General features: G+C 36.0%; 3 protein-coding genes across 5 annotated transcripts; 1 reads left to right on the top strand and 2 right to left on the bottom strand.

Moving 5' to 3' along the window:
• Positions 1-464: 464 nt before the first annotated feature.
• Positions 465-5,460, top strand: LOC110769296 (uncharacterized). 3 transcript variants are annotated; one of them, XM_021973243.2, is made up of 9 exons: positions 465-716; positions 1,294-1,382; positions 1,691-1,863; positions 1,945-1,996; positions 2,175-2,223; positions 2,298-2,443; positions 3,174-3,251; positions 4,770-4,895; positions 5,068-5,460. In XM_021973243.2, the coding sequence occupies exons 2-9, from the start codon at positions 1,347-1,349 to the stop codon at positions 5,251-5,253; spliced, it is 846 nt and encodes a 281-aa protein (XP_021828935.1). In that variant the 5' UTR covers positions 465-716; positions 1,294-1,346; the 3' UTR covers positions 5,254-5,460. The 3 variants fall into 3 exon arrangements, with proteins under 3 accessions (XP_021828935.1, XP_021828937.1, XP_088101496.1); XM_021973245.2 differs by having other exon boundaries at positions 470-716; positions 4,773-4,895; XM_088245370.1 differs by lacking the exon at positions 465-716 and adding an exon at positions 785-804.
• Positions 5,461-5,810: 350 nt separating this feature from the next.
• LOC110769295 (arabinosyltransferase RRA2) lies at positions 5,811-7,854 on the bottom strand. Its single transcript, XM_021973242.2, has 2 exons — positions 7,559-7,854; positions 5,811-6,973 (listed from the first exon to the last, which is right to left on the bottom strand). Exons 1-2 carry the CDS (start codon positions 7,730-7,732, stop codon positions 5,858-5,860), a joined length of 1,290 nt encoding a protein of 429 aa, XP_021828934.1. The 5' UTR covers positions 7,733-7,854; the 3' UTR covers positions 5,811-5,857.
• Positions 7,855-9,068: 1,214 nt separating this feature from the next.
• Positions 9,069-12,275, bottom strand: LOC110769290 (HVA22-like protein k). The gene is made up of 8 exons (XM_021973236.2): positions 12,156-12,275; positions 11,980-12,038; positions 11,718-11,815; positions 11,021-11,072; positions 10,201-10,264; positions 9,821-9,916; positions 9,518-9,590; positions 9,069-9,366 (listed from the first exon to the last, which is right to left on the bottom strand). The coding sequence occupies exons 1-8, from the start codon at positions 12,171-12,173 to the stop codon at positions 9,257-9,259; spliced, it is 570 nt and encodes a 189-aa protein (XP_021828928.1). The 5' UTR covers positions 12,174-12,275; the 3' UTR covers positions 9,069-9,256.
• Positions 12,276-23,949: the final 11,674 nt, after the last annotated feature.

The following is a 23,949-nucleotide window of genomic DNA, read 5'->3' as shown; positions in this document are numbered from 1 at the left end:
ATACGGAATACGGAATGAAGCCCTATGGATGCATAGAAGTTTAGAGGGGACAGGGAATGCGGAATGAAGCCCCATGGATACATAGAAGTTTAGAGGGGACAGTGAGATTTGACACAAAGCACATAAGCAAAACAATCGATAAGCTTTCCCATCACAGTGGTGGTGGATTCCCCCTTCTCCCTATGGCGCGCATGATCGAACCCCAGTGGGTTACGCATGATCGAACCCTAGTGGGTTACGCATGATCGAACCCTAGTGGGTTTTCTTTCCTTCAATGTAAGAAAAAAGAAAGGCTTTATTTTTATTTTTTTATGGGAAGAGACCAAATCTATAACTAAATACAGAATAATAAAAAAACCAAAAACAAAAAAGCAAGAAAAGCGCGGGACCGCTTTTTAATTTTTTTTTTTCTGTAAAAAAAGAAGAAAGACGTGTATTTCCTAATCGCAGCGGGACAGAGTAGAAACGAAAGGTAGAAATAGCACGGCAGGCAGGTAATGCTTGTGGATCGTTGGATATCCTCCACAAACGATCCTAACCGTTCGTTTTTTAACCTCGTTCGTATAGGAAAGATCCCATACCCATGTATTATTATGGGCTCAACCTGTAAGACTGCAAAACCAAACCCACTCAGCACTCAGCACTCTCTCTCTCTCTCTCTCTCTCTCTCTCTCTCTCTCTCTGTGTTTCGTTTGGCGCCACAAACACAGCCACAGGTCTTTTTTTCTCTCTCTCTCTAGTTTTCTTGGAATGGGATTTTGGCCCTTTTTCTTTTCCTTGGTGACAAATTCAATTGGGTTTGTGGTATTTTATTTTTTTCGTTTTTCTTGTCAACTTGTTTAAAAATCAATAATTTGTTTCAGGTTCTTGTTTCGCTCTACTTTTTGTTGTTATGATGTTTGTAAGCAGTATAGATATTGATTTTGCCTTGTTTTATATACAGATATATTTCTGTGAGAATTTTAGCATTGAAAAGTTGATATTGATTGTTTTCATTGTTCTGTACTTCCAATAATTTCTGGTGGGTTGTTTGAGAAAATTTATGTCAATATGTTTAGTTTTGGCTGCGTATTCAATTTGAAACTGCGAAGTAAATGCTATGAAATTTATCCGTTGTTAATCTCAGCTCAGAGTGGAAGGGCTTTGGTATTCTTATCCTAAAAAAATAAAGATTGGAAATTTGAACTCAGAACTGTGTGTTCAATTAAGAACCACCTTGTTTGCCTTTCTTTTTTTTGTTTGATGGGATGTAATGCATGCTTTGTCTGATTTAAGTTCTTTTGTTTATCTTAGTCGTTTAGTTATTGGAGTTCATAAACAGTAGGTTTGCAATACCTTCCACACTAATGGGGACTAGGGAAAGCAGTGAACCTTCAACTCAGGTGCGGCTCTCTCTCTCTCTCCAGATGATTATGCATATCCTAATTTAATTTTATAATATCTTCCCTGTCTTAGTTTCTGTCTCTTGGCCTTTCATCATACCAAACTTTAGTAGGGTTTGCCAAAATCCCATACAAATATATATTGTGAATGAAGGGTTATGATTTTGAGTTTTTGGTGGTAAAATTAAAAATAAAAGGCAGATACTTGCATTCCCCAAGGAAAATATTTTCTATATCATGATTAAGCGAAGTTACTTGCACATTGATGACTGAATACATTTTTGCAACCAATTAAACTAAATGGGCAGGGTGCGCCCTTTGAAATTCAGAAGAAAGAGGAAACGTTTTTTGATGAGTACACAGAATCATTGACAATATACGAGGAAGGCTCAGTAGGTACGGAGTTTGTAGGTAATGGATTGGCGGAAAGTGAGAAGACAATTTCTTTTTCTGGAAATAATGGTGTTGGTGCTTCACAAAGGTATTGTTAATTCCTCTCCATGATTAATCCCTTCCCTAACATGTATTTGTATATATTCATGCAAAAGTTTTCTTTCAACAGTGCTGCAAGCAGAGGTGAGGACTCATCAGATGAGAGTGGTGACGCTAATCGCGTATGTCATTCTAATTAATCTTATGTTCAATAGATTTAAATTTAATTTTTTCCTCGGTTACTGGTATGGCCTAGCAGACCAGATTAAATACTGTTCCTCTGAAGAGATTGTGTGACTGACAGATAGAACACAAGATGAGTATACTAATATGGTTCAAACCTTTTCTTTTTCTTTCCAGGATTTTTCAGCAACTCAAAATCAAATGCTTGACCTGATGCATCAAGATGGTATGCTTTGAAGATCAATGCTTTCATTATTTAAACCATTTAATTGATGATTTCTGGTGCTTGAACTTGAACAGGGGATGCTGAGAATAATTCTACAGACCAGTATAGTGGTACAAATACAGATTTGGCATTTCAGGATTTTGGGGTAAACGTGCCTGAGACCCATTTGGATTTGGGAATGGGCCTCAATGTCTCCAGCGGTCAAGCCATACGTACCAAGGTGAGGCAAAATCTATCTGGTTCCGCAGCTGTAGTGGCTTCAGCAATGATGCTTGTATGAGAAATCATGCACGTGAACTGGATTCATAACTGGTTTCATTTTTATTTTGACAGTTTGATTTCATGTTTTCATCAATTGTTTTTGTGTTTTTTTCTTTTCTGCTATGATCTAGAGTCTAGCCTACTGTGTTTCTCAGGTACAATAATAACTTTAGAATTGTTGATGTGTATTGTGTGGTTGGAGACTAGCAGCGTACTCATCAATGATTTTCCTTTCTATTTTTATTTGAGCATCAATGTTTGAGAATAGCTATCATGTTCACCTTTTAAAGTTATTTTTTATATTGGTAAATCTTGATGATTATTTTACCAGCAATTGCAGTTCCACCATAGATGTGCACTATAGAACCTTCTATGTAGACTGCTTGTATAATCCCATGTTTAAATTTTCACTCATGACAGATTCACAGGTTTTGAATTTGGCACACATGATTCATAGAATTACAAACTTGTCTGCTTATAAGAAAAGAGAGAATACTTTACAGGAACATATGCAATGAAAAATGCTCTTATCTTTATTTGTATAGCCTGAGTCCTTTGTGATATGGACGTATGATCCTTTGGATTAGCTATCATTCTTGTAAACTTTAACAGTTCTATTCACTTCTATCAACTGGAATAAGCCTATGCAACTCTTGTTCTTTTGTTGACCCCTTCTGTTGCTTTGACAGGAAGATTATGAACAGAGAATAGAAAAGAGAAAGCAGTCTAATAGGGAGTCAGCTAAGAGGTCAAGATTACGCAGACAGGTAATGTACTTATGCAGTCTTTCAGCTGACAACATGTGTGTATGTGTGTAATTTATAGAGGTTCCATTTATCATGTGTGTGTGTGTGTGTGCACGTGTATATATAGAGGTTTCATTTATCAATCATCTTTCTTTCCTTGTATTATAGGGTGAGAGATTTTAGGATCAGTTTTGTTTGTTACCCTTGTGAATGTTTAGAATGCACACTTTTATTAACCAAATTAAATTCGAACAAATAGAGGGAAATCACTGCATAATAAAAGCCTAAACTTTCAGTATGAAGCAAACAAGACCTAATTGTGAAAATGCATGATATCGAAGTTTTAAAAAAAAATTCTAGAACAAAAAGTACAGCTTCTATCAAACACTACTTGGATCCTAAGGTTCAATATTGCCACTCTAGGAAAACAGTGTCTTGGTTTCTATGCAAGGATTTGCTTATGTCTCTCATGGATTTGGAGAGGAGTGATAAAAAGTACAAGGATGTTTAAACTTTCAAACCAGCATGAACTCAACCTTAGCTTTGAACTCTTGACAGTTGATATAAGCAATCTCTGGAATGGGGATTTAAAATTTCAAGGAAATACAAGATATACCCTCAACCTTTTTCTAATTTTGAACTTTTGATTGCTTATATAAATGGTCAGAATGAGTGAACTTTCAGATATCAGATAACTGTATAGATATTAGTTGAGGTGCCTAGGTACCACCCTTAGGCAATAGTAAACACATTTTGGATATTCCATCATGGTTAGCCTGAACTTTTGTTTTTCATATTACTGGTATCATAATTAAGAAAGCTAACGTGGAATTCAATGAGTGAAAATTGAAATTTCCTCCATCTAATTCTGAGTTAGCCTTCCTTGAAAATATTCTGGTATTAGTAGATTGGAGATGTATCGTTTACATCAGCTGCAGAAGTTCATACTACATCAAAAAGATATTTTAAACATGATAAATTAGAAAGGTCATCTAAGCTCTGTCTATCTGCGTTCCTCATTCATTGCTTGTATGTATCTCTTTGTCTGAGACATAAAGCACCAAAGAGGAACTGAATAGAATAACCCATTGTGTATCCCATATAGGCCCAAACACTGATTACAAAACAAAGGAATCAGAAGTGATGCAAACGATTCTGCCTGTGCAAGAGGAAAAAAAACATATTTGGCCTGGATATTGAAGTAGTGGCTTAGCTTGAAAAGCAGTCTTTCCTGTGACAGTAGGGCTACTTAGGGGCATCTTGTGGTTGCATATTATAGAACTTATAGAGTAACCTTTGCTGGAGCCTTGTGACTATTAGTGTCATTCTGGTATCATCCTGTAGAATTGTGATTGAAAAGGGATAAGAAAAAGATTTGGTACAGTATATTTCAAGAGTAGGCAAGGATTGTCTCTTCTGTTTTTAGTTGATTTTGACTTCTTAGTTGACTGGTCTCATTTGTTACAAAAGTTTTACTTATTTCACCCTTAGGCAATAGCTGTGCTTCATATGATATTTTGGTTTTGTATTTCTTCCCAGCAGGAATGTGAGAAGCTACAAGCAACTGCGGAGACACTGCAGAGGGAAATTTCCGAGATCCCACAAAAGTTATGGAGGCTTTCTGAGAAATGTGAGAAACTCAATGAAGAAAACAATGACACAATTGTTCGTCATCTAAACTCTACTTATTCATTATCGTTTGCCCCTTATTTTACCCCATTTGTGAATTTAGCTTCACCTATTCACTTTCAATATGATATTCATTATTTTCCTTTTATTTACTTTCTAATGCTGGAAGAAAGAAACAATTCATGAAATTGATTTGCCAATGGAACAGGATGAACTAGAGAAGACTTATGGTCCAGATGCTGTTTCTGATCTCAAAGCTGCGAAAGTTGAGTCTTTTGATGGCAAATGCAACAGCCCTGAATCTTTTGATGGCGAAAGCAACAGCGCTGAACCGAAAACTCCAAGCAGAGACAACTCAAGTCCCGATCCTCTAATGCTTAGTTTGGGGCTATAACCACGCTGCTGATTTTTTTTATATTGTAGTTGAAAGCTCCAGAATGAAAAGAAGAAAGGAAAAAAAATATTCCCATCTCATCATTTTTGCCTGTTTTGTGCCAACTGATGGTTTTCTACTAAATGTTGTGAGACTTGGATTGGAGAGTGGAACCGTAAAGATTTTTCTAATTATAAATAGAAATGGCCATAGTTGAAACAAAAATAAGTCTGTTGTGTTCTTTTTTTGGGGATATATGTACAAGTAAAATACACACATTTTGATGCAAGAGCACATAGAATTTTTATGTAAATGGAATGACTTCTGCAGTGTTGATACAAAAGTAAGTTTATTCATGCAATTTTGATGTAAATAAACGTGTGCTTAGTAAAGGAGTACTAAGCTAACGAAATCCACTTATGGAATTTTTTTTTCCTTTCTTTTAATGGCAGAGGATTGACATTCCTAAAATAATTCAAAAATTCAAAAATAAGTCTTTAAGCCTACAACTCTTGGATATTGTTTTGAACACAAGTATGCTACGGAAAGTTTACGTTCCAATTCTTTTGAACACAAAGTATCAAAATGTCCCAAGCGTGTATATATGATTAGCGGGAACAATCTTTTACCAATCTGAACCATCAGGAAAAGGTTTCAGAGCATCCTGCTTTCCGTTGACATAAAATTTCACAATTGCTATCATTCTAGGAAGCTTATCAGGATGGTAATTAACATGAACGATTACCGGCTTCAACTTGCTCAGATTAGCATCTTTCCTCACAGTCTTGAAGAGGACCTTGCTATTCATGAAAAGATAGAAATCCATAGTTCTCCTGGAAGCATGAAGCCCCTCATACCCAGGATGAGAAGGGAAGAAGAGTTCCTCATTGAAAACTGCCTGGTCCCAAGCCTGCTCCCTGGACAGTCGATTGGCCACACGATCCAACAGCTCAATTGAAGGAATTGTAGGTCTAATGTAGAAGAAACCAGAGTTATAAACCCACATACGCATTGTATGCGCATATCGAGCCCAGCCCATTCCTGGCTCATCAAAGACGTTGTTATAGCCATAAGCAGTCATATTGTCATGACCATCAGTCATCGACTCTACATCTGAATCACGGTATAGATGATCGAAAGGGTTTTGCAAGTACACAATATCAACATCCGACAGAAGAACACTATATCCCAGCTGCAAAAACTCCCTCAAAATTCGAAATTTCAACCCAGAGACAGCATGGTTCCCTCCAGTCCTCGCAACTGAATCAATGACTTTATCGGGGTCTCTCTTATAAACTGGAACATCTTTTGATTCGCAGTACTTTGCAATTTCTTCATCCAAAGCAACAACCAGATAATTGGATATGCCCACTCTCTTAATATTAGTGAACCATACCTCCAACATTTGCTTCACATTTGAATTTGCAAGTGCAACTATAAGCTCTCTATTAACAGCTACTTTCTCCAAAATCTTTGCTAATCTTGGATTCACAGATTCATCAGGAAGAACACTAGGGTTGGTTCTTAAGCCTTTGACAGTACCAAAAGGCCCAGCTTTCTTCTGATCACCTAACACAAGAACCTGTTTTTCTGCCTGATCTTTCCTTTGTTCCACCAACCGAATCTTTTCAGTCAATTCCCTAACCTGCTTCTTCAACTCGGCATTTTTCTCAGAAGCTGCCACAAACTCTGATTTCAACAGGTTGATCCGTTCAGATGATTCACACAGGGTAGAACCAACCTAGTACACAAATGACCAAAAATATAAATATCATGTTTATGACCCTCAAAATTACACATTAAACTATGTCGATCGGTTCTAAGATTAGCTATTGCAATTCAGAACTCCAGAGAAGCTATATGTATGGCAATTAAAGGATCACAAGAAACCCACAATCATGTTAACTGAGTATGCATAAATGATAGTCGTCTCATGTCAAAGGTTCACAAAAATGCCCAAATGGGGAATGAAAGCGCTTGAAAACAAAGCATACATCAAAATTCAAATCAAACTAACTTCTCAGTATGCCTAGCATATAATCTGATTTGACCAAAAAAAAAAGGATAGCATATAATCTGATTTCCATCATTGGGACAGAGTACACACACAAATCAATGGGTTTCAATCAAAAGTCAATCCACCAAAATCTCAAGTCAACGGGCTTCATTTGTCATCAAATTGAAAAAACCCAATCACCAATCATCCATTCATTGAAAATGCTCAAAATTTCAAGCCCTCAGCAATCGCTCAAACAGAGAACTAGAAAAATAAGAAAAGTAAGTAAACGAAGAACAACCCAAATTTAAAAAAAAGATTAAGAACAACCTGAGCAATGGATTTGACGAAGCGGTGATTGAGAATAGGGGCCGGATTGGAAATTGAAACGAAGCCACTGGGGAAGCACAAGGCGAAGACACAGCCGAGAAGGACTCCGATTGCTATGGCAACGCCGACCCTCGATTTGCAGAAAGACTGCGCTTTCTCTCGGCGACCCACCATGCCTTTTTCCTTCTCAGCAATGCTTGAGTCTTCAGAGAGAGAGAGAGAGAGAGAGAGAGAGAGAAGCAGAGAGGGGAAGCTGGTACTTGTCAACTTCAGACAATGGTTGACTAGAGCAATGAAGAAGGCATATGGGTTTTAAAATATTAATTAATTTTGGTTTATTATTCTAAGGCTTTTTATCACAAATGGTCCTTGACGTTTACGAAATTATCACGAATGGTCCTTGAGGTTTTTTTGTAACACTAATAGTCCTTAACGTTTGGACTTTTTATCACAAATGGGCCTTGCCGTAAAAAATTCTGTTATGTGTATGATGTGGAAGATAAGTGGAGCCCACATGTACAATCACATCGTGACATGTGGATTAAATAAATAAATAAATATTTTTTTATTATGAAAATCCATTAAAAAAACCATTTAGAGAGTAGAGAGAGAGAGAGAGAGAGAGAGGCTAAATGGTTTTTTAATGGATTTTCATAAAAAAAATAATTATTTATTTATTTATTTAATCCACATGTCACGATGTGATTGTACATGTGGGCTCCACTTATCTTCCACATCATACACTTAACAGAATTTTTGACAGCAAGGACCATTTGTGATAAAAAGTTCAAACGTTAAGGACTATTAGTGTCACAAAAAAACCTCAAGGACCATTCGTGATAATTTCATAAACTTCAAGGACCATTTGTGATAAAAAGCCTTATTCTAATTTATCCTGATTATGGTTAAATTTCAAGGGGCGGGTAAATGCAACAGTCTCCTTGAATTTACATTTTCATTTAGAAAATAATAATAATAATAATTGCATGAAATTTAAATTTATTTATTTATTTTCTAATAAAATAGACTATTGTTACTAAAATAAATTATCATTAGCATAACAAAATGCTCATTAGTTTTTTTATAAAAAAAACTTAGCAGCACTTGTAGTCATCGAACAATTTGATTCCTTTTACAAATTTATAAATAAACCCAATCCTAGACATGTATTTATAAAAAAACCCAAACACTATTTAAACATAGAAACACACCCAAAATCAACAATTGTATATTTTTTGGGTGTGTTTATAAATGGGTTTTGAGTGTGTGTAATGATGAATTTTGAGTGTGTTTATAAAGTATTTTGGATGTTTGGTTTTTTTATAATTTCAGCCCCCATTTTGGGTGTTTTAGTGAAACAAACTTCCTTTAATCCGATGGTTCAAATTTTGACATTCAATATTTTTTTTATGTCATCCTCAAACTCTGTTGGTCATTGTTGGTCAATGGTTTTCCCATACACAAACCTTTGTGAAATCAAATTGGACGTTAAACGAGGTGAAGAGTAAAATTCATGTCAAGAATAATAGTCAAAGATCACTTCTTGAATGAGGACTTGGGTTCCACAAGCAACTAGAAACATACAATATTTGTGTATTATGTACAAGATCTATTGAGACCCAAAAAGAAAAAAGTTTCAACACTTTAACTACCAGATCTATGAAACATGTATTTCTGGTCACGGAAACTGGTGATGCTCTACTCATCTTTTTCTGATTCAGAGTCCTGAGTTTGTTTCGCAGGGTCTTCAATCGCCGGACTTGCTTGCCTTTGCCCGTGGGGCACAACACCCTTAACTACCCCACTTGCTGATTCAAGAGAAAAGGGAAGAAAACAAAAATATAAGTAGGCAATCTTATCAAATAATTTGTGAAATTTTCTTGTTAACAATACCACATGTATCATACTAGATATATAACACTAACATACGTAAATAGTCCAAATCGTTTCCATCCATACCTGCTGCCAAAACCTTCATGAAAAGCACCCTCGCAAACTGTAAATCTCCTTGGTGTGAACTGATGAATTTACTCTGCAAGTTCAGAATCTATTAGCCCTCAAGAATGTGCAACCATAAACAAGCCTCAGCAGCACTCAGAAGTGGACAAGAAAAGTCAATGTAAACATGAGGTCTCAATGAGTGGCATGATGATGCAGAATACCATTCGACAATAAATTTTACCATATCTACAATAATTTCAGCAAATAGCAAGGCTGGTTAAACAAACACTTACATCATAAGAATATCAAAGAAGTAATTACCATTTGACCATATATAAAATCCACAGCTTGATCAAGTCGGGCTTGATGCCTCAGAAAGAATGGACGCAGAAGGCTTGTATACAGATGCTTTGCCCCCTGTTAAACAGCAAGCAGTTAGTCAAGCTCTTTAAGAGCTCACTTCAGTGTACTTTTTGGAGTATTTTCTAAACCTTCATAGTATCAGAAAAACTGAACATACACGACGCATTTAGTTTTTGGAGTGAAACAGAAAAAAAAAAAAAAAAAAAAGAAGAAAAAGAAGCACTGGTAAAGAATGGAAGTTCTCTCAAACTAAAATCAATACCACTAACAAAGAAATCAATTGCAAGCAGGAATTAAAAAGAAGCACTACATAGTAAAAGCAATTTAGCCGTGCTTACATTTGAGGATGGAAGTTGTAACCAAACAAGAAATGCAAACTTCACATGGTAGTACAGCGGAAACCTGATGAAATAACACAAAGAGCCTTCATCAGATTACAATTACTCATTCAGGGAAGCAGTAAAACAAAATTTAAAACTTGAAACTACCGCTTACTAAATTAGCAACAATTGTGATATTGTTAAACACAACCATAAATCCAGAAATATGAAGACAATTGCAACAAAAACTATGCTTATTTAGGATTGTAAATGAGAATGCAACAGTCTAATCTATTCAAACAAATCATACGTAATGTTTCCATAGATGTCATTATTCAAACCAACCTTCCATCAAGAGTTGGACCAACTCCTTCAAAGTCATCTAGCAAGAAGAAGAATATTGACAAACACTAATGCACTCAGAGAGGAAATAGAATAGGGGAGAAAGAAAAGAGAGGGAGAAGAGGAGGAAGCAGAGAAGAGAAGAAGGAAAAACAAAGCGGGCGGTAATCCGATTTAAATTTCAAATTAAGGTCTGTCAATAGAGTTATGCCATAGTCTAATTTATTGAGGTCAACGGAAATCAACTCAAATCACATTCCCTAATCACATCAATTCCCATTGAATACCTCCATATCTCCATCAAATACTTAGAACAAGGGAAATATCTAACCTCTAAAGAGAGATCACAACTTTCCATTAAATGAAAGACCTTAAGGTTAGGCTTCAAACTCTATTTTCTCAAAGGCTATGGTTCCCATGGTCTGTTTTGTATAAGAGTACTTTTATATTCATATAGGAAAATTGAAGAAGAATCATGTTATATAGAAAACTTTACCAGGACAGAATCTTGTCTGAAAATACTTCTGCAATACTGAAAGATCCATAAGCTGCAAGTAGCAAAAAAAAAAGTCAACATTAAAAAAGAACAAGAAAACCCTGGGCAATGCAATTATAATGTGGACTTCTACAATGGGTTGCCGCCAGCAACTACAACTGGGGAAAGACCCAAATACCAAAACAAGGAACTCACTGATCTGCACCAGTTTAACACATACATGCGTTAATAAAATCCTCTCTAGTAGTCCAGCATTTTTCTGCCAATCTTGTACCTTAAGCGTCCCAAAGTTAGGTATCTAATGGAATGTGGTGTTCTTCGCCACAACATTTCTTGCTTTGTACTTTTTCTCCTAAAATATTGTCTAATAAGAAGATGATCCCTATGGAGGTTTTCCCTAAAATTTCTTTCTACAGGCTATCTTAGGAGGGTAGAAAAAGAATTCAATTTAAGGGAATAAACCACCTACCCAGAAATTCTTTGTGTATGCGATATTAATCTCATAAAGGGACAATTAAAAACATGCCTCCAGTCAATTCATTGAAAACACATTAACAATCCATTAGAGAGTATCTAAATTTCTCAAGAATATCCCAATATTGATCTCATAGTAGTCTTACAAAGGAAGTAACAATAGTGGTAAGGATCACAGATAGTGTATTTGGAAGAACACAAAATTAGAAATGGGATTTCTGACCTGCCCAATAAAGGAGCCACCTTTGTTGCTCTGCTTGATTCTTATTCTCAATAGCTTTAAACGTTGAGTAAACGGGTAAAGCAATCCCCACAGAGCAGCTGCACAAACCATTATTCAACATTTGCTTATCTCAACAAAACCCACTACTTAATTTGCTAACCAAGTATAGAAACAGTGAAAGAACTATAAACTCTGAAACCTAAAAAGGAATTAAGAAAGCAATAAAAACCCAAAAAAAAAAGAAAAAAAGAAAAAAGTTTACCAGGCAGTCCGGACAAGGACGTTGGAACCAAGAGGGCAAAGCAGTACGCGCAACCCGACCTGCACGAAGCAACGACGCTTTACAATTTAACAAATAAAACATTTTATGGCGGAAAAATATGGTTCGTTGTTGAAAGGAACAAGATCAAATACACTAGAGAGAGAGAGATCGCTGACCTCGCTTGGGAGAGCCATGAAACAGAATGAGATACAGGAAAAAAAAAAAAAACCAATACTATTTGTAATAGGGTTCCTTGAATATTATTAATAACAAGAGAATTTGTTCGTTAGCCTTCTTTTTCAGTTTTTCATGATTATTATTATTTTATTTTTACGTTGGAGCGGATATTTTTTTGTTTCTTTTTCTTATTAGAGCAAGTCCACCCATGAAGACTATTAGAGCAAGTCCACCCATGAAGACTAGGGTAAGGGCAAGGTAAGGCAAGGGCTGCCACTATTCACGTGAATAGTGGCAGCTTTGCCTTGGTTGGTTCCACCCATGAAGGCTAGGGCAAGGGCAAGAAAAAACAAAAGATTATGCAACAAAATATAAACAATTTAGAAAGTGAATAAAATTGTTATGTATTTATAGGGAAAACATCCATAATTTGTTGGTATTTTTTTGGATTTTTTTGAATTTTTTTTGAATTTTTTTGCTCACTAACGTCAGCGTGACATCAGCGCCTTCGGGCTGCAACCCAGGCAAGATCTGCCCGTGGGCTTGCCCAGGTTGGTGGGACCCACCACTTGCCCGGGCTTGAGGCTGCGCGCTGGAGGCCTGTTTGGCTTGACTGGGCTGCCTTTTGCCCGGTTTTGTGCTCCCACTGGACTTAGCCTTAGAGCACCTCCATCCTAAAAGGCAAGGGCAAGGCAAGGTTTGAGCAAGGCAAGGTTTGATACTATTCACATGAATAGTGGCAGCCTTGTCTTTTTTGGTTCAACTCCAAAGGGCAAGGGCAATGGCAAACACTATTTACTTTACTTTATTTTATATTTTTTTAATACTTAAACTATTAATTTTGATAAGCTTTTCAGATAATATTTTCGGTTGCCACATGTCACTATTTATTATAAAGTTACATTAAATTGGAAATGCAAGAAAAAAAAAAGGTTACATTAAATTGAATAGGCCATTTGTTTTTTGATACAAATGAAAAGTAGGAGAAAAATGAGAGTCAAAAGTAAAAAATTTTGGAAGAAGAAGAGTTTGTATGAAGATTCAGTGTGGAAAGTGAATAAAATTGTTAGGTATTTATAAGGAAAAAATCCAGAATTTTTTGGTATTTTTTAAAAAAAATTTCAAATTTTTTTAAAGGGCATCGGATTTCAGCAAAAAATTCGATTGGAGCATCCGGAAAGTGCCATGTGGCGTCTTCTTGTTTTGGGGGGGGGGGGGGGGGGGGGTGTGTAAAAAAATTTGATTTTCAGCCGCTGACGTCAGCGACTTCGGGCAAGAGCCCAGTCCAGAATTGCCCTTGGGCTTGCCCGGGCTTTCTTTTACGCATTGGAGGTCCAACTCTGGCCTGGGGGGGCTTGTTGCCCGAGTTTGTATGCTGCGCTACACTTTCTCTTAGGGGATGGGGGAGCGGATAGTTAATTACAAATTTAGTTATATACCCAATCTTAAACATACATAGTCTTACAAAGAAACCATATACCATTTAAAAATTATAAACACACTAAAAAAAAACCCAAAAATCGACAGCTGTGTTATAAAACTAAGGAAAATTGTAGAGAGAATTGGAAAGTCGAGGAAGACAATAGAAATTGTTCAATCAACTTGTATTTCTCATCTTAATAAGACCTCTTATTTATAGGCTTACAATGGTAAGAAGACAAGACATTAACAACTCATAAGTTACAAGCCCATAACTATGGTATTTAGTGTATAGGTTACATAGAATTAGAAAGGGTGAATGCTAAGAGGTATGGTGGTCATCCACCAACTCATGCATTTACAACACTCCCCCTTGGATGTCCACCATACAATTGACATAGTTGCCTCATTAAAAACCTTGCTAGAAAAACCCAGTGGGACAATACCTAAGCAAAGGGAAAAAGAGTGCAACATTCTTCTGGATCATTGATATGGTGTTGGACGTGCTTATGCTGCGTCATTAAAACCTTGATAGGAAAAACTCAGTGGGACAAAACCTAGTCCAAGGGAAAAGAGTACAGCGCACATATGTCCTATATGTAGAAAATTGTTGAATCCTCCCCCTGATGAGGACAAACTTGAATTATTTGAAGATACAACACAAATGATATTGATATCTCATTTTCCTCCGACAAAGCAAGCTTTGGTAATGCTTTGTATAAAAACTTCTTCAATATCATCACTGGAGGATGTATGTGTGTCATTCGTTTGAATCCCTGTTGAGGTTAGAGTAATACCAAAAATATCTAGACTATTTTCACAAATCCTTTCACATTAACGATTTTTAAAATAACATCATATTCTATAATATCATAATAATATAAGCAAACTAATACGTTACCGTTACGAGGACAAGAGTGTAAAATTGCATGATGTAATAAGCTATTCATATAAATTTTTGTATACTATGCTAGCATGTCATAGGCTCTTCAAGAGACCTAAATATTCTAATAACTTCTTTAAAAATCTGAATACGTTGCAACGATATTGAACTTGATCTTGAACTCATAATTCAATCAAAGCACTCACTGAGGCAATTAGATCACTTTCATTTCATGATATTTGAATACATACATTGAGCTTCGGGCTCCTTAACTTCTTTAGAAATTTTCCTTCAATAATTTATATAATGTATGACATTTTACATCTCTCAGAATTTATTCCTATGTATTCTTCAAAAGATCGCTTCTGGCAATATGCTTAACTTCATAATCTTTTTAGATTTTTCATCTCAAATTCCTTTATTAAATCAGGGGAAGCCTTTGTAAACTCTTCAAGGGCTCGTTTGGTACACAGGATTGGCTTGGACTGGCTTGGACTAAATTTAGTACCATGTTTGTTTTATCTAATCCTAGTCTTAGATGGGATTGCTAATACCGGGCCCACCAAAAACACCTCCTTAGGAGGGGACTACTAATCCCATGTGGAAAGGGAGGATTAGCTAGTCCTAATGGTGACCAATGTATAAAATGCATATATTATATTGTAAAATTAATAACATATATTATTATTATTAAACTTACTTACACATATACTATAATGTCATATATACATGTATATACACATAAATATATCATATATGTGTATATGTATATATATATATATATATATATATATATATACATACACATATATACATATATAATATATATAATATACATATACATATATACATGTATATTATTATTATAATATACTCATATACACATATACATATTAATATTATAATAATAGCATACGTGTATGTTTGTACCATATCTGACCCTCCACTCGTGCAACGACACGTGGATCTCATAAACTCGCCCAAGTACCCAAGGCCTCGGACAATCGGCATCGGCCACCGATGGCATTGCCTCAAAGCCACGAACAGCCGCTGCAGGCCCAACACAGCCTACAATCGGTATTACATACCGATTCTACAGAATCAGCCTCGAAGCACCCGCCAGAAATATCTAAATACTCGTGTCAACTGTTGTGTGGATTTCAGCTGCACCAAAATGGATTAAGCTGCATCCTCAACTTGTGATACTCGCAAGTGCACGAGCCGTTCGGTAGTATAGCGTATGTAAGTGCGAGGTCGATCCCACGAGGATTGGTGATTGAATGATCCAATTCATTTTCCCTACACAAAACAGAAATGAAAAAAAAAGCAAGGAAATAAATAAAACAAGGAAGAAAGAAATAACTCAAGCAAATAAGTTCCCAAGTTCAATTAGATTAACGGATTGATTCTAGCTAAAGTATGATTAAGCCATGGTGTGTGGTCATAACCTTGTGTTCCTAATTCCCTAATTTGATCATTTGTTGTCTAACCTAAAATTAAGCATTAGGAACCCATTAAGCATAGAAGAACATTTTAAACAACCAAGCATGTATCTAATCCCTGTTGTCGAATGTCCATACATACTCTTCCTATTCATAGTTCAATTCGAATTAAAGCATGGTGTCTACTCTTAATTCAAACCAAGATAGCTAACATGCAAGCCTTAATGGTGATCAATCATTCAAACTAGCATATTAACTTATAAGCATAATGAATAAGAACAAAAACCATAATTGAAACTTGGAAACTAATCAAACTTGAAACTAAAGAAAAGAATTTACATAATGAAAAGTAAAGTGGAACTAAGAAAAACTTAAGGAGAATTTCAGCACAAAGATCTCATTATAACAATTGAAAACTAGAAAGGAAAACTAAGAGAATTTGAGGGAGAGAAGGGAAGGGAGCTCTAGAGAAGTGTTTGAGAGCTCCCCCCCTTGGGGTGTTATTACAAGCTTAGAGAACTTCCCTATTTATAGGCCTAGGGGAAGTGAAAATCAGAATTCAATAAGACTAATGCATACAACACTTGAATTATAAAATCTGAAATGGTTGATGCACTTGTATTAGAAAATCTGAAATGGGTGATGCACTTGTATTAGAAAATCTTGAATTGGTTGATGCACTTCACCACTAAATCCCACCAGCAGCCCTAGCTCATCTTCATGTCACCATGACCAAGCTTCCAACCAGAAATGATAGCTCATACCTAGCTCACCATGACCAAGCATCCAACCAGCACATGCTGAGGTCAGCATGACCAGCAACTTCAAGGGCTTACAACTTGGGCTTCTCTTAATCAAATTAGGACTTTAAGCACTCTAAATTGAAGTTCAGAATGTCTTCTTTCCAGCCATATGTTATTTGGGCCAATCCAAGGTCGGAGGAAGAAGTTAAGGCCGAAACAAATTGCTAACTCATTTTCCGCGCTGATAAGATCCATCCTGAGCATGGTTCTGTGTTTGCTAGGTAACGGACTCCAGATTTATCCAATGGGGCTGAATTTTGGATATGTTATAGTACACACCAATTGGAGCAACTTTCATGAATAATGTGGCCTCATCCGAGCTATGTAGGTTGCTGAAACAAAGCTTGCAATATGACCTACGGAACTGGACTGGCAGGGGGCTGTAGCCATAATGAATTTGTCTTTAAGCTCTTCATCAATTCATCCAAATTAGGCCTTAACATGCTTGAATTGCATGAATTATGTTCTCCAAAGCCATCATTGTTACCTAAAGCTCAATTAACTGAAAGATAAACACAAAAAGGATTAAAAGCACAAGTTTAACTCAAAAACATAACCAAATCATAAGCTAGAAGGGTAAGAAATAATATACAATTATGAACCGATCAAATACCCCCAAACCTAGATTTTGCTAGTCCTCGAGCAAAACAACACAAAACAAAGTTAAAAACAAAACTAGAAGTTAACTAAACCACTTTCGTAGGTAACTCGATTGCATTTAGCATATGCAACAAGCCTTTAAACCTCTAGGCATCCCTAGTAGGAGGAGTTGTGTCTCCTGAGGGTTTAACAGATACGATACCCACAAACGTTTTACTGACTCTGTAAAACAAAGTAATTAGAAAACTTAAAGATTGTTAGTCCTTAAGCAAAACCAAAAACAAAAACAAACACAAAAACACAAAGAACTTAAAACAATTTTTCCGAACATTTTCTGAAGAGAAATGACTCATGCACATGACTTAAACGTTTTAACAATAAAAGCTCAATTTTTAGACATTATTTACAAAGCGGCAAAGTTCTAAACACAATATGCTCAAAGTGTAGTAGTGTGATAGCCAAATGCAACAAATTCCCCAATCTTAGTTTTCACACAATTTCAAAAATCATACAAAGCATAAGTTCAACTTCAAATCTCACCAAAGTTGTCCTCTCACAAATGAATCACTCAGAAGAGGGCTATAATGCACACTCAGTTATAAACATGAGAATAGAGTTAAACCATAAGGGACTTAACTCGCAATAGAAATATGAAGAACTTGCATTAATATGATCTCAAGAAGGATGTCAAACACTTAAAAGTAGAAAAATGAATGCAATTCAACCACATGACATTTAAGATCAATTTAGGTCTTTAACATGGGTTGTAATGGGGCCAAGGGTGTAAGGTGAGTAAGAAATGAAGGATATGGATAATACAAAGTCCAAGGAACTCGCAATGCAAGAGCATAAAATAATTGTTTACAAGACTTCGAATCATCACGATTAGATTTTTTTCTTTTACCTGATCAAAACTCCTTATACCCTTCATTTACATTGATTCACTCCTTTCCTGAACAACCACCAATTTATTTTGAAGGCCCAAAAATGAAATTTCATTCAACCACCACTTAATCACAACTTTTCTCTTTTCTTTCACCAATTGTGTGATTTTTTTTTTTCTTCGAAATTCCCAAACTTAGTATGAAAAACACATCCCAATTAAAGCTCATGAGTTCCTTAGAAAGGTAAATATTTGTTTTTCAGGCTAAGGCGAGGAAATATAATTGGTTAAATGAAAGAAAAGGTTTACATGTAGGCTCAAAATGGTTAACAATGGAAAATCATGCTTAAGCATGCATAAGGTTAGCTTGAAAGGCACAAACGATCCAAAGAGGGCCTTAATATCACTTCTTAAATGTCGTGAAGTCAAATTGCATAAGAATGAATGACTTTTAAGTGTTCAACCAAATCAATAAATAATGAGATCAAACAACAACTTTGATGACAAGAAAATAAGAGTATGTATATAACACTCATGAATTGAAGTACAAGGCTCAAAAGCTCACTTTATATGGTTATATAAGTCTAATTTGTGCTTGATACAATTCTTTGGGTCATGCAAATCCTTTAATTGGAAAATTATGAAACAAATGGCAAGTGTAAAGAAGGTTTCAAACATATCATGCTAGAACAATGCCAAATTTTTTTTTTATTTTTTAATAAAGAAAAAAAAAACACTAAAATAAAATGAAATCCAATTTTTATTTAAGTCATGCAAACATTTATCACTATCTCATCATAAGTGTTCGGAAAGTGACTCAAAACAAAAACAAAACAAAACAATACTTAAAATAAAAACAAGCAAAAAAATAAATAATTTTTTTTTTCAATTATTATTTTTTTTTAATTTTAAGAAAAACCAAATTTACTTGCTAAACTCCAATACCCCCAAACCTAGAAATGAACATTGTCCTCAATGTTTAAAAATTAGCCACAACCAATGTCATAACAACAAATGAAGGGTATTAAAGCAAATAAAAATCACAAAACATACAAAAATAAAATAAAACAATTACAAAATAAAAATTACAAAACAAACAATCAAATAAAATAAAATAAAATAAATAAATAAATAAAACACGAAACAGTAAAACACTCAAAACAGTAAGCCCTAACAGATAGTCTTACACAAACTGAAACCCAAACAATTGAAAGCCCAACCCAAAATGAAATTAACCCAACAACGGTAAAACCCGACCCAACATGAAATCTGAAGCCCACACGTTTAAATTTAATTTTTTTCTTAAAAAGATAAAACGTGAATTATGAGCGCAAAGCGGGATTTCTAAAAAGAGGGAATTGGTCCCTGATGTCGTTTCATGGATAGTCACGGGCAGAAAGCAGGAGCCACGTGTCGACGCATAGAGGCGCCGCAGATCCACAAGCGAAAATTACGGGCTCATGGAAAGGCGCGACAACTTTGCTGAACGCGTCCGTTCAGACAAAGCAAGTCGTGACAAATGTGTTGGAAACGGTTGGAAAGTGAGAAGGTTGTGGGACTCGAGGAACGCTGGATATTCAGAAAACGCTTAGACGCTGCAACGGCTAGGGTTTGTTTGTCAAAGACTACATCTATAAGAAGGAAAAAGAAGGGAAAAAAACAAAAAACAAAAAACACACAAACTCAGAAACACAAAAGAGAAAAGAAGCAAGAAAAAGAAAAAAAAAAGTGAGAAATCAAATGGCTTCTTCCTACCCCTTTTCGTTAGATCTCAACCTAGCTCCACCGACTCAGACACGAGGCCAAGCAGTAGCACCAGTATGGATGCCCTACTTTGCCTCCGCACGGGGGCCTGTGACTGTCAATGACTCAATACTCCTGGACAACGATGTTGCCATTGGAGTTTGCAGAAATTTAGTGACTCCCAAAGATATACGTGTGTTCGGGACAAGGGATGACAACCGGGTCACGAGTGATGCCCTGGCACTGAGCGTGCAGAGTACAGCATGTGTCGCAAGTTTGGGTCATCGCCTACTTGCGAAGTCCCATGAGGTAGAGGTGCTTAAAGCTCAGTTGGCGGCGGAGCGAAGTTTGGTTGAAGACTGTCAGAGTGCTATAAAAAGCTTGAAAATGGAGAGGTCAAGGATTGTGGAGGTGAATCGACACCAGCTAGAAGTATTGCGAGACGAGAATAAAAATCTATCAAAGATGGTAGAGTTGTACTCTCGCGACATGAGAAAGCAACTGGAGGACCTAGACCGACCGGGTAAACGCAAGCAAGCGGATCGCGAGAGTAGTTACGCTCAAGCTAAGATTGCGATCTTTGGGAGCTCAAGTGATGAGCCCCAAGAGGCTGTGCGTGAAGCCCCGGAAGAGGACAGCCAGAGGGCCAAACTCAAAGCTCCTATGGTCGAGACACCGAGCGCCAAGAAGAAATGATTTCAGTTTTTATTTATTATTTAATTTTAAAGTGTATGTGTGTTTTTTTTTTTCTTTAATTGGGAAATAAAAACGTTAGCTATCTCAAAGAAACGATTGACCCTAAATGTAAAGAACGACAATCAAACAAAAACACGAAGACCCAAACAAGATTTTTTTATTTTTTTTATTTTTTATTTTTAGTTAAGTAAATACACAAATAACTGCTTCTTCTTTTAAGAGAAAAACTTAAGGATGACCAGTTAAGGGCCTCAGAAAACACAGCCAGGGGTTCCGGGAAGGTTGGAGGGGTCACAATGGTCCCGCTTAAAACCCTAACTTCTTAGACACCGAAGGTGTCGCCTTAAAGAACTCCTAGACACTGTATAGACTGCGGTTGCTCACTGGAGTTACCAAAAATTTAGCTCCTTCAAAGAATATCCTATGAGTTTTAAATTATACTACCTAATTAAATAAAAAACAAAATAAATAAATAAATAAATAAACTGAAATAAACACGCAATTCAAACAATAATTTAAAAGAAGAGTTGGGATTCTTGCACCAGGTGTCCAAGACGCATCTTTAATTTTGTCTCTTCTTCCAACTACATTATTAAGAAACCAGTCAAACAAGAAGAAAATAATTGAAAATAAAATAAAATAAAATAAAAACTGAAAAAGCAAAAACACAAACATCAGAAAACAGGGAGGCAAAAGTAAGTGAAAGTGTAGACATGCTCCCTTTTAAAAAAAAAAACGTGCTCGCAATTTGCGCCAGAAATGAAGGGATCCGAGAGAAAAGAGCACAGGATAGCACCCTCGAGATCCGAAGTGCTTTCGGCTCCCTCATCTGCATAAGTCTATTTAAACTCATCTCGGTGAAGTAGAAGAGCACCCCGCATTTCTTCCTGCAAATTTAGAGAAAACATCAAAAAATCCAAAAACAAAACAATGGCATCCTCATGCACTCACCTTGATGATCTTAGCCTTGAACTGTCCCTTGCACCACCGAATGCGCAGATAAGGGCTCCTCAAAACCATGTCTTCCCAAACTCCACATATCATCACGGTACGGCCTCAAACTTTGCTGAGGTAATACCGAACTTTTCTGAGGCAATGCCGAACAGAGCAGCGCTGCTTGGAGGCATGATTGGCTGCAAGCTCACACCGACAGATCATCTGCATGTGGCACAGAGGTCTGACAAAGCAGCGGTGGAGGAGTCCAATAATTTAACTGTTCTCCATGCGGTCTCGGCTACCAATTTGGGTATGCGATTGCTGGCGAGAACACGGGAGTGTGCCGCGATGAGCGAGGAAATAACTTCCTTGAAGGCTATGGTGGCGGACTTGCAGAAGCGGCTCTACTGTGCCAATCAGCACGTGGAAGCACTGCAGAGAAAAAATGAGGACCATGTGGAGCTGCTGCAGATTCTGCAAGTAAGAGACAATAGAGGCATGCCATGAAGATGAAGATGAAGATGAAGAAGTTGTTTTTATTTTTAATTTACTTGAATGTTTTTTTGTTTTTTGTTTTTTTTTTGTTTTTTTTTTTGTTTTACTTTTTGTTTTCTTTGTTTGTAATGTTTGAAATGAAATAAAAATGTGTTTTTAACACTCAGAAATAAACTAACTAACCACACCACGTAAATAAATACATAAACTAACTTAACAAAACAAAAAAAAAAGAAAACAAAGAAGTTCCAAATTGATTTTTTTTAAAAAATTTATTATTATTTACAACTAATTGACCACACAAAGAAAAATAAAAAAAATAAAAAAAAGAAGTTCCAAATTGCAATTTACAAGGATAAAAATAAAAATAAAAACTCAAATTTCAATTTTTTTAAATTTTTTTTGTTTTTTTTTTTGTTTTGTTTTGTTTTTTTTATAAAACACACAAATATACAAGCAACTCATGGATGACCAGTTAAGGGCCTCAGAAAACACAGCCAGGGGATCCGGGAAGGTTGGAGGGGTCACAAAGGTCCCACTTAAAACCCAAACTTCTTAGACACCGAAGGTGTCGCCTAAAGAACTCCTAGACACTGTATTGACGGAGACGCTCACTGGAGTTACCACGAGTCAGCTAATATAAAAAATCTTTTTAATTTTTTTTTTAATAAAAGAAATAGAAAATTAAAATTACTAAAATAATAACAAAACAACTAAAGAGAAAAGATTGGAATACTCCCCCTTGAAGCGATTAGGTCGAGCATGGATGCATTTGGAGGTCGCGACTTCTCCCACTGCTCCACACTCCCCATTCTTATGATTGAGGTTGCCATCTCTCTCCATTTTTATTAAGCTATCATAAATTGCTAAAACAAACACAAAAAACTTGAAACAGAATTAAAGGATTACGAAATATAAAAAAAAAACTAAAAATGAAAAGGAAAAATCAACACACGTCCAATTCCATGCTTCAAAGCAACAAGCACCAATGGGTTGTGTAAGCTGGGACTTAAACCCAGTTCTCTTGCTTGTTGGGCAATTGTCCTTTTCTGTTGGACTACAAACACAACTTGTCCATTAACGTCATTAACTTTAAAACTTGAAATTGTCTAGTCAAGAAAAAAAAATAAAGTAGGAAAGCCAAATAGAATCAAACAATGTTACCGATCCCCGGCAACGGCGCCAAAAACTTGTTGTGTGGATTTCAGCTGCACCAAAATGGATTAAGCTGCATCCTCAACTTGTGATACTCGCAAGTGCACGAGCCGTTCGGTAGTATAGCGTATGTAAGTGCGAGGTCGATCCCACGAGGATTGGTGATTGAATGATCCAATTCATTTTCCCTACACAAAACAGAAATGAAAAAAAAAGCAAGGAAATAAATAAAACAAGGAAGAAAGAAATAACTCAAGCAAATAAGTTCCCAAGTTCAATTAGATTAACGGATTGATTCTAGCTAAAGTATGATTAAGCCATGGTGTGTGGTCATAACCTTGTGTTCCTAATTCCCTAATTTGATCATTTGTTGTCTAACCTAAAATTAAGCATTAGGAACCCATTAAGCATAGAAGAACATTTTAAACAACCAAGCATGTATCTAATCCCTGTTGTCGAATGTCCATACATACTCTTCCTATTCATAGTTCAATTCGAATTAAAGCATGGTGTCTACTCTTAATTCAAACCAAGATAGCTAACATGCAAGCCTTAATGGTGATCAATCATTCAAACTAGCATATTAACTTATAAGCATAATGAATAAGAACAAAAACCATAATTGAAACTTGGAAACTAATCAAACTTGAAACTAAAGAAAAGAATTTACATAATGAAAAGTAAAGTGGAACTAAGAAAAACTTAAGGAGAATTTCAGCACAAAGATCTCATTATAAC

This window comes from Prunus avium, chromosome 8 (assembly GCF_965620075.1).
Source record: "Prunus avium chromosome 8, drPruAviu1.hap1.1, whole genome shotgun sequence".
Taxonomy (NCBI): Eukaryota; Viridiplantae; Streptophyta; class Magnoliopsida; order Rosales; family Rosaceae; genus Prunus; species Prunus avium.
Note: the sequence above shows the minus strand (reverse complement) of the source record. Positions and strands in the feature narration are given on the sequence as shown.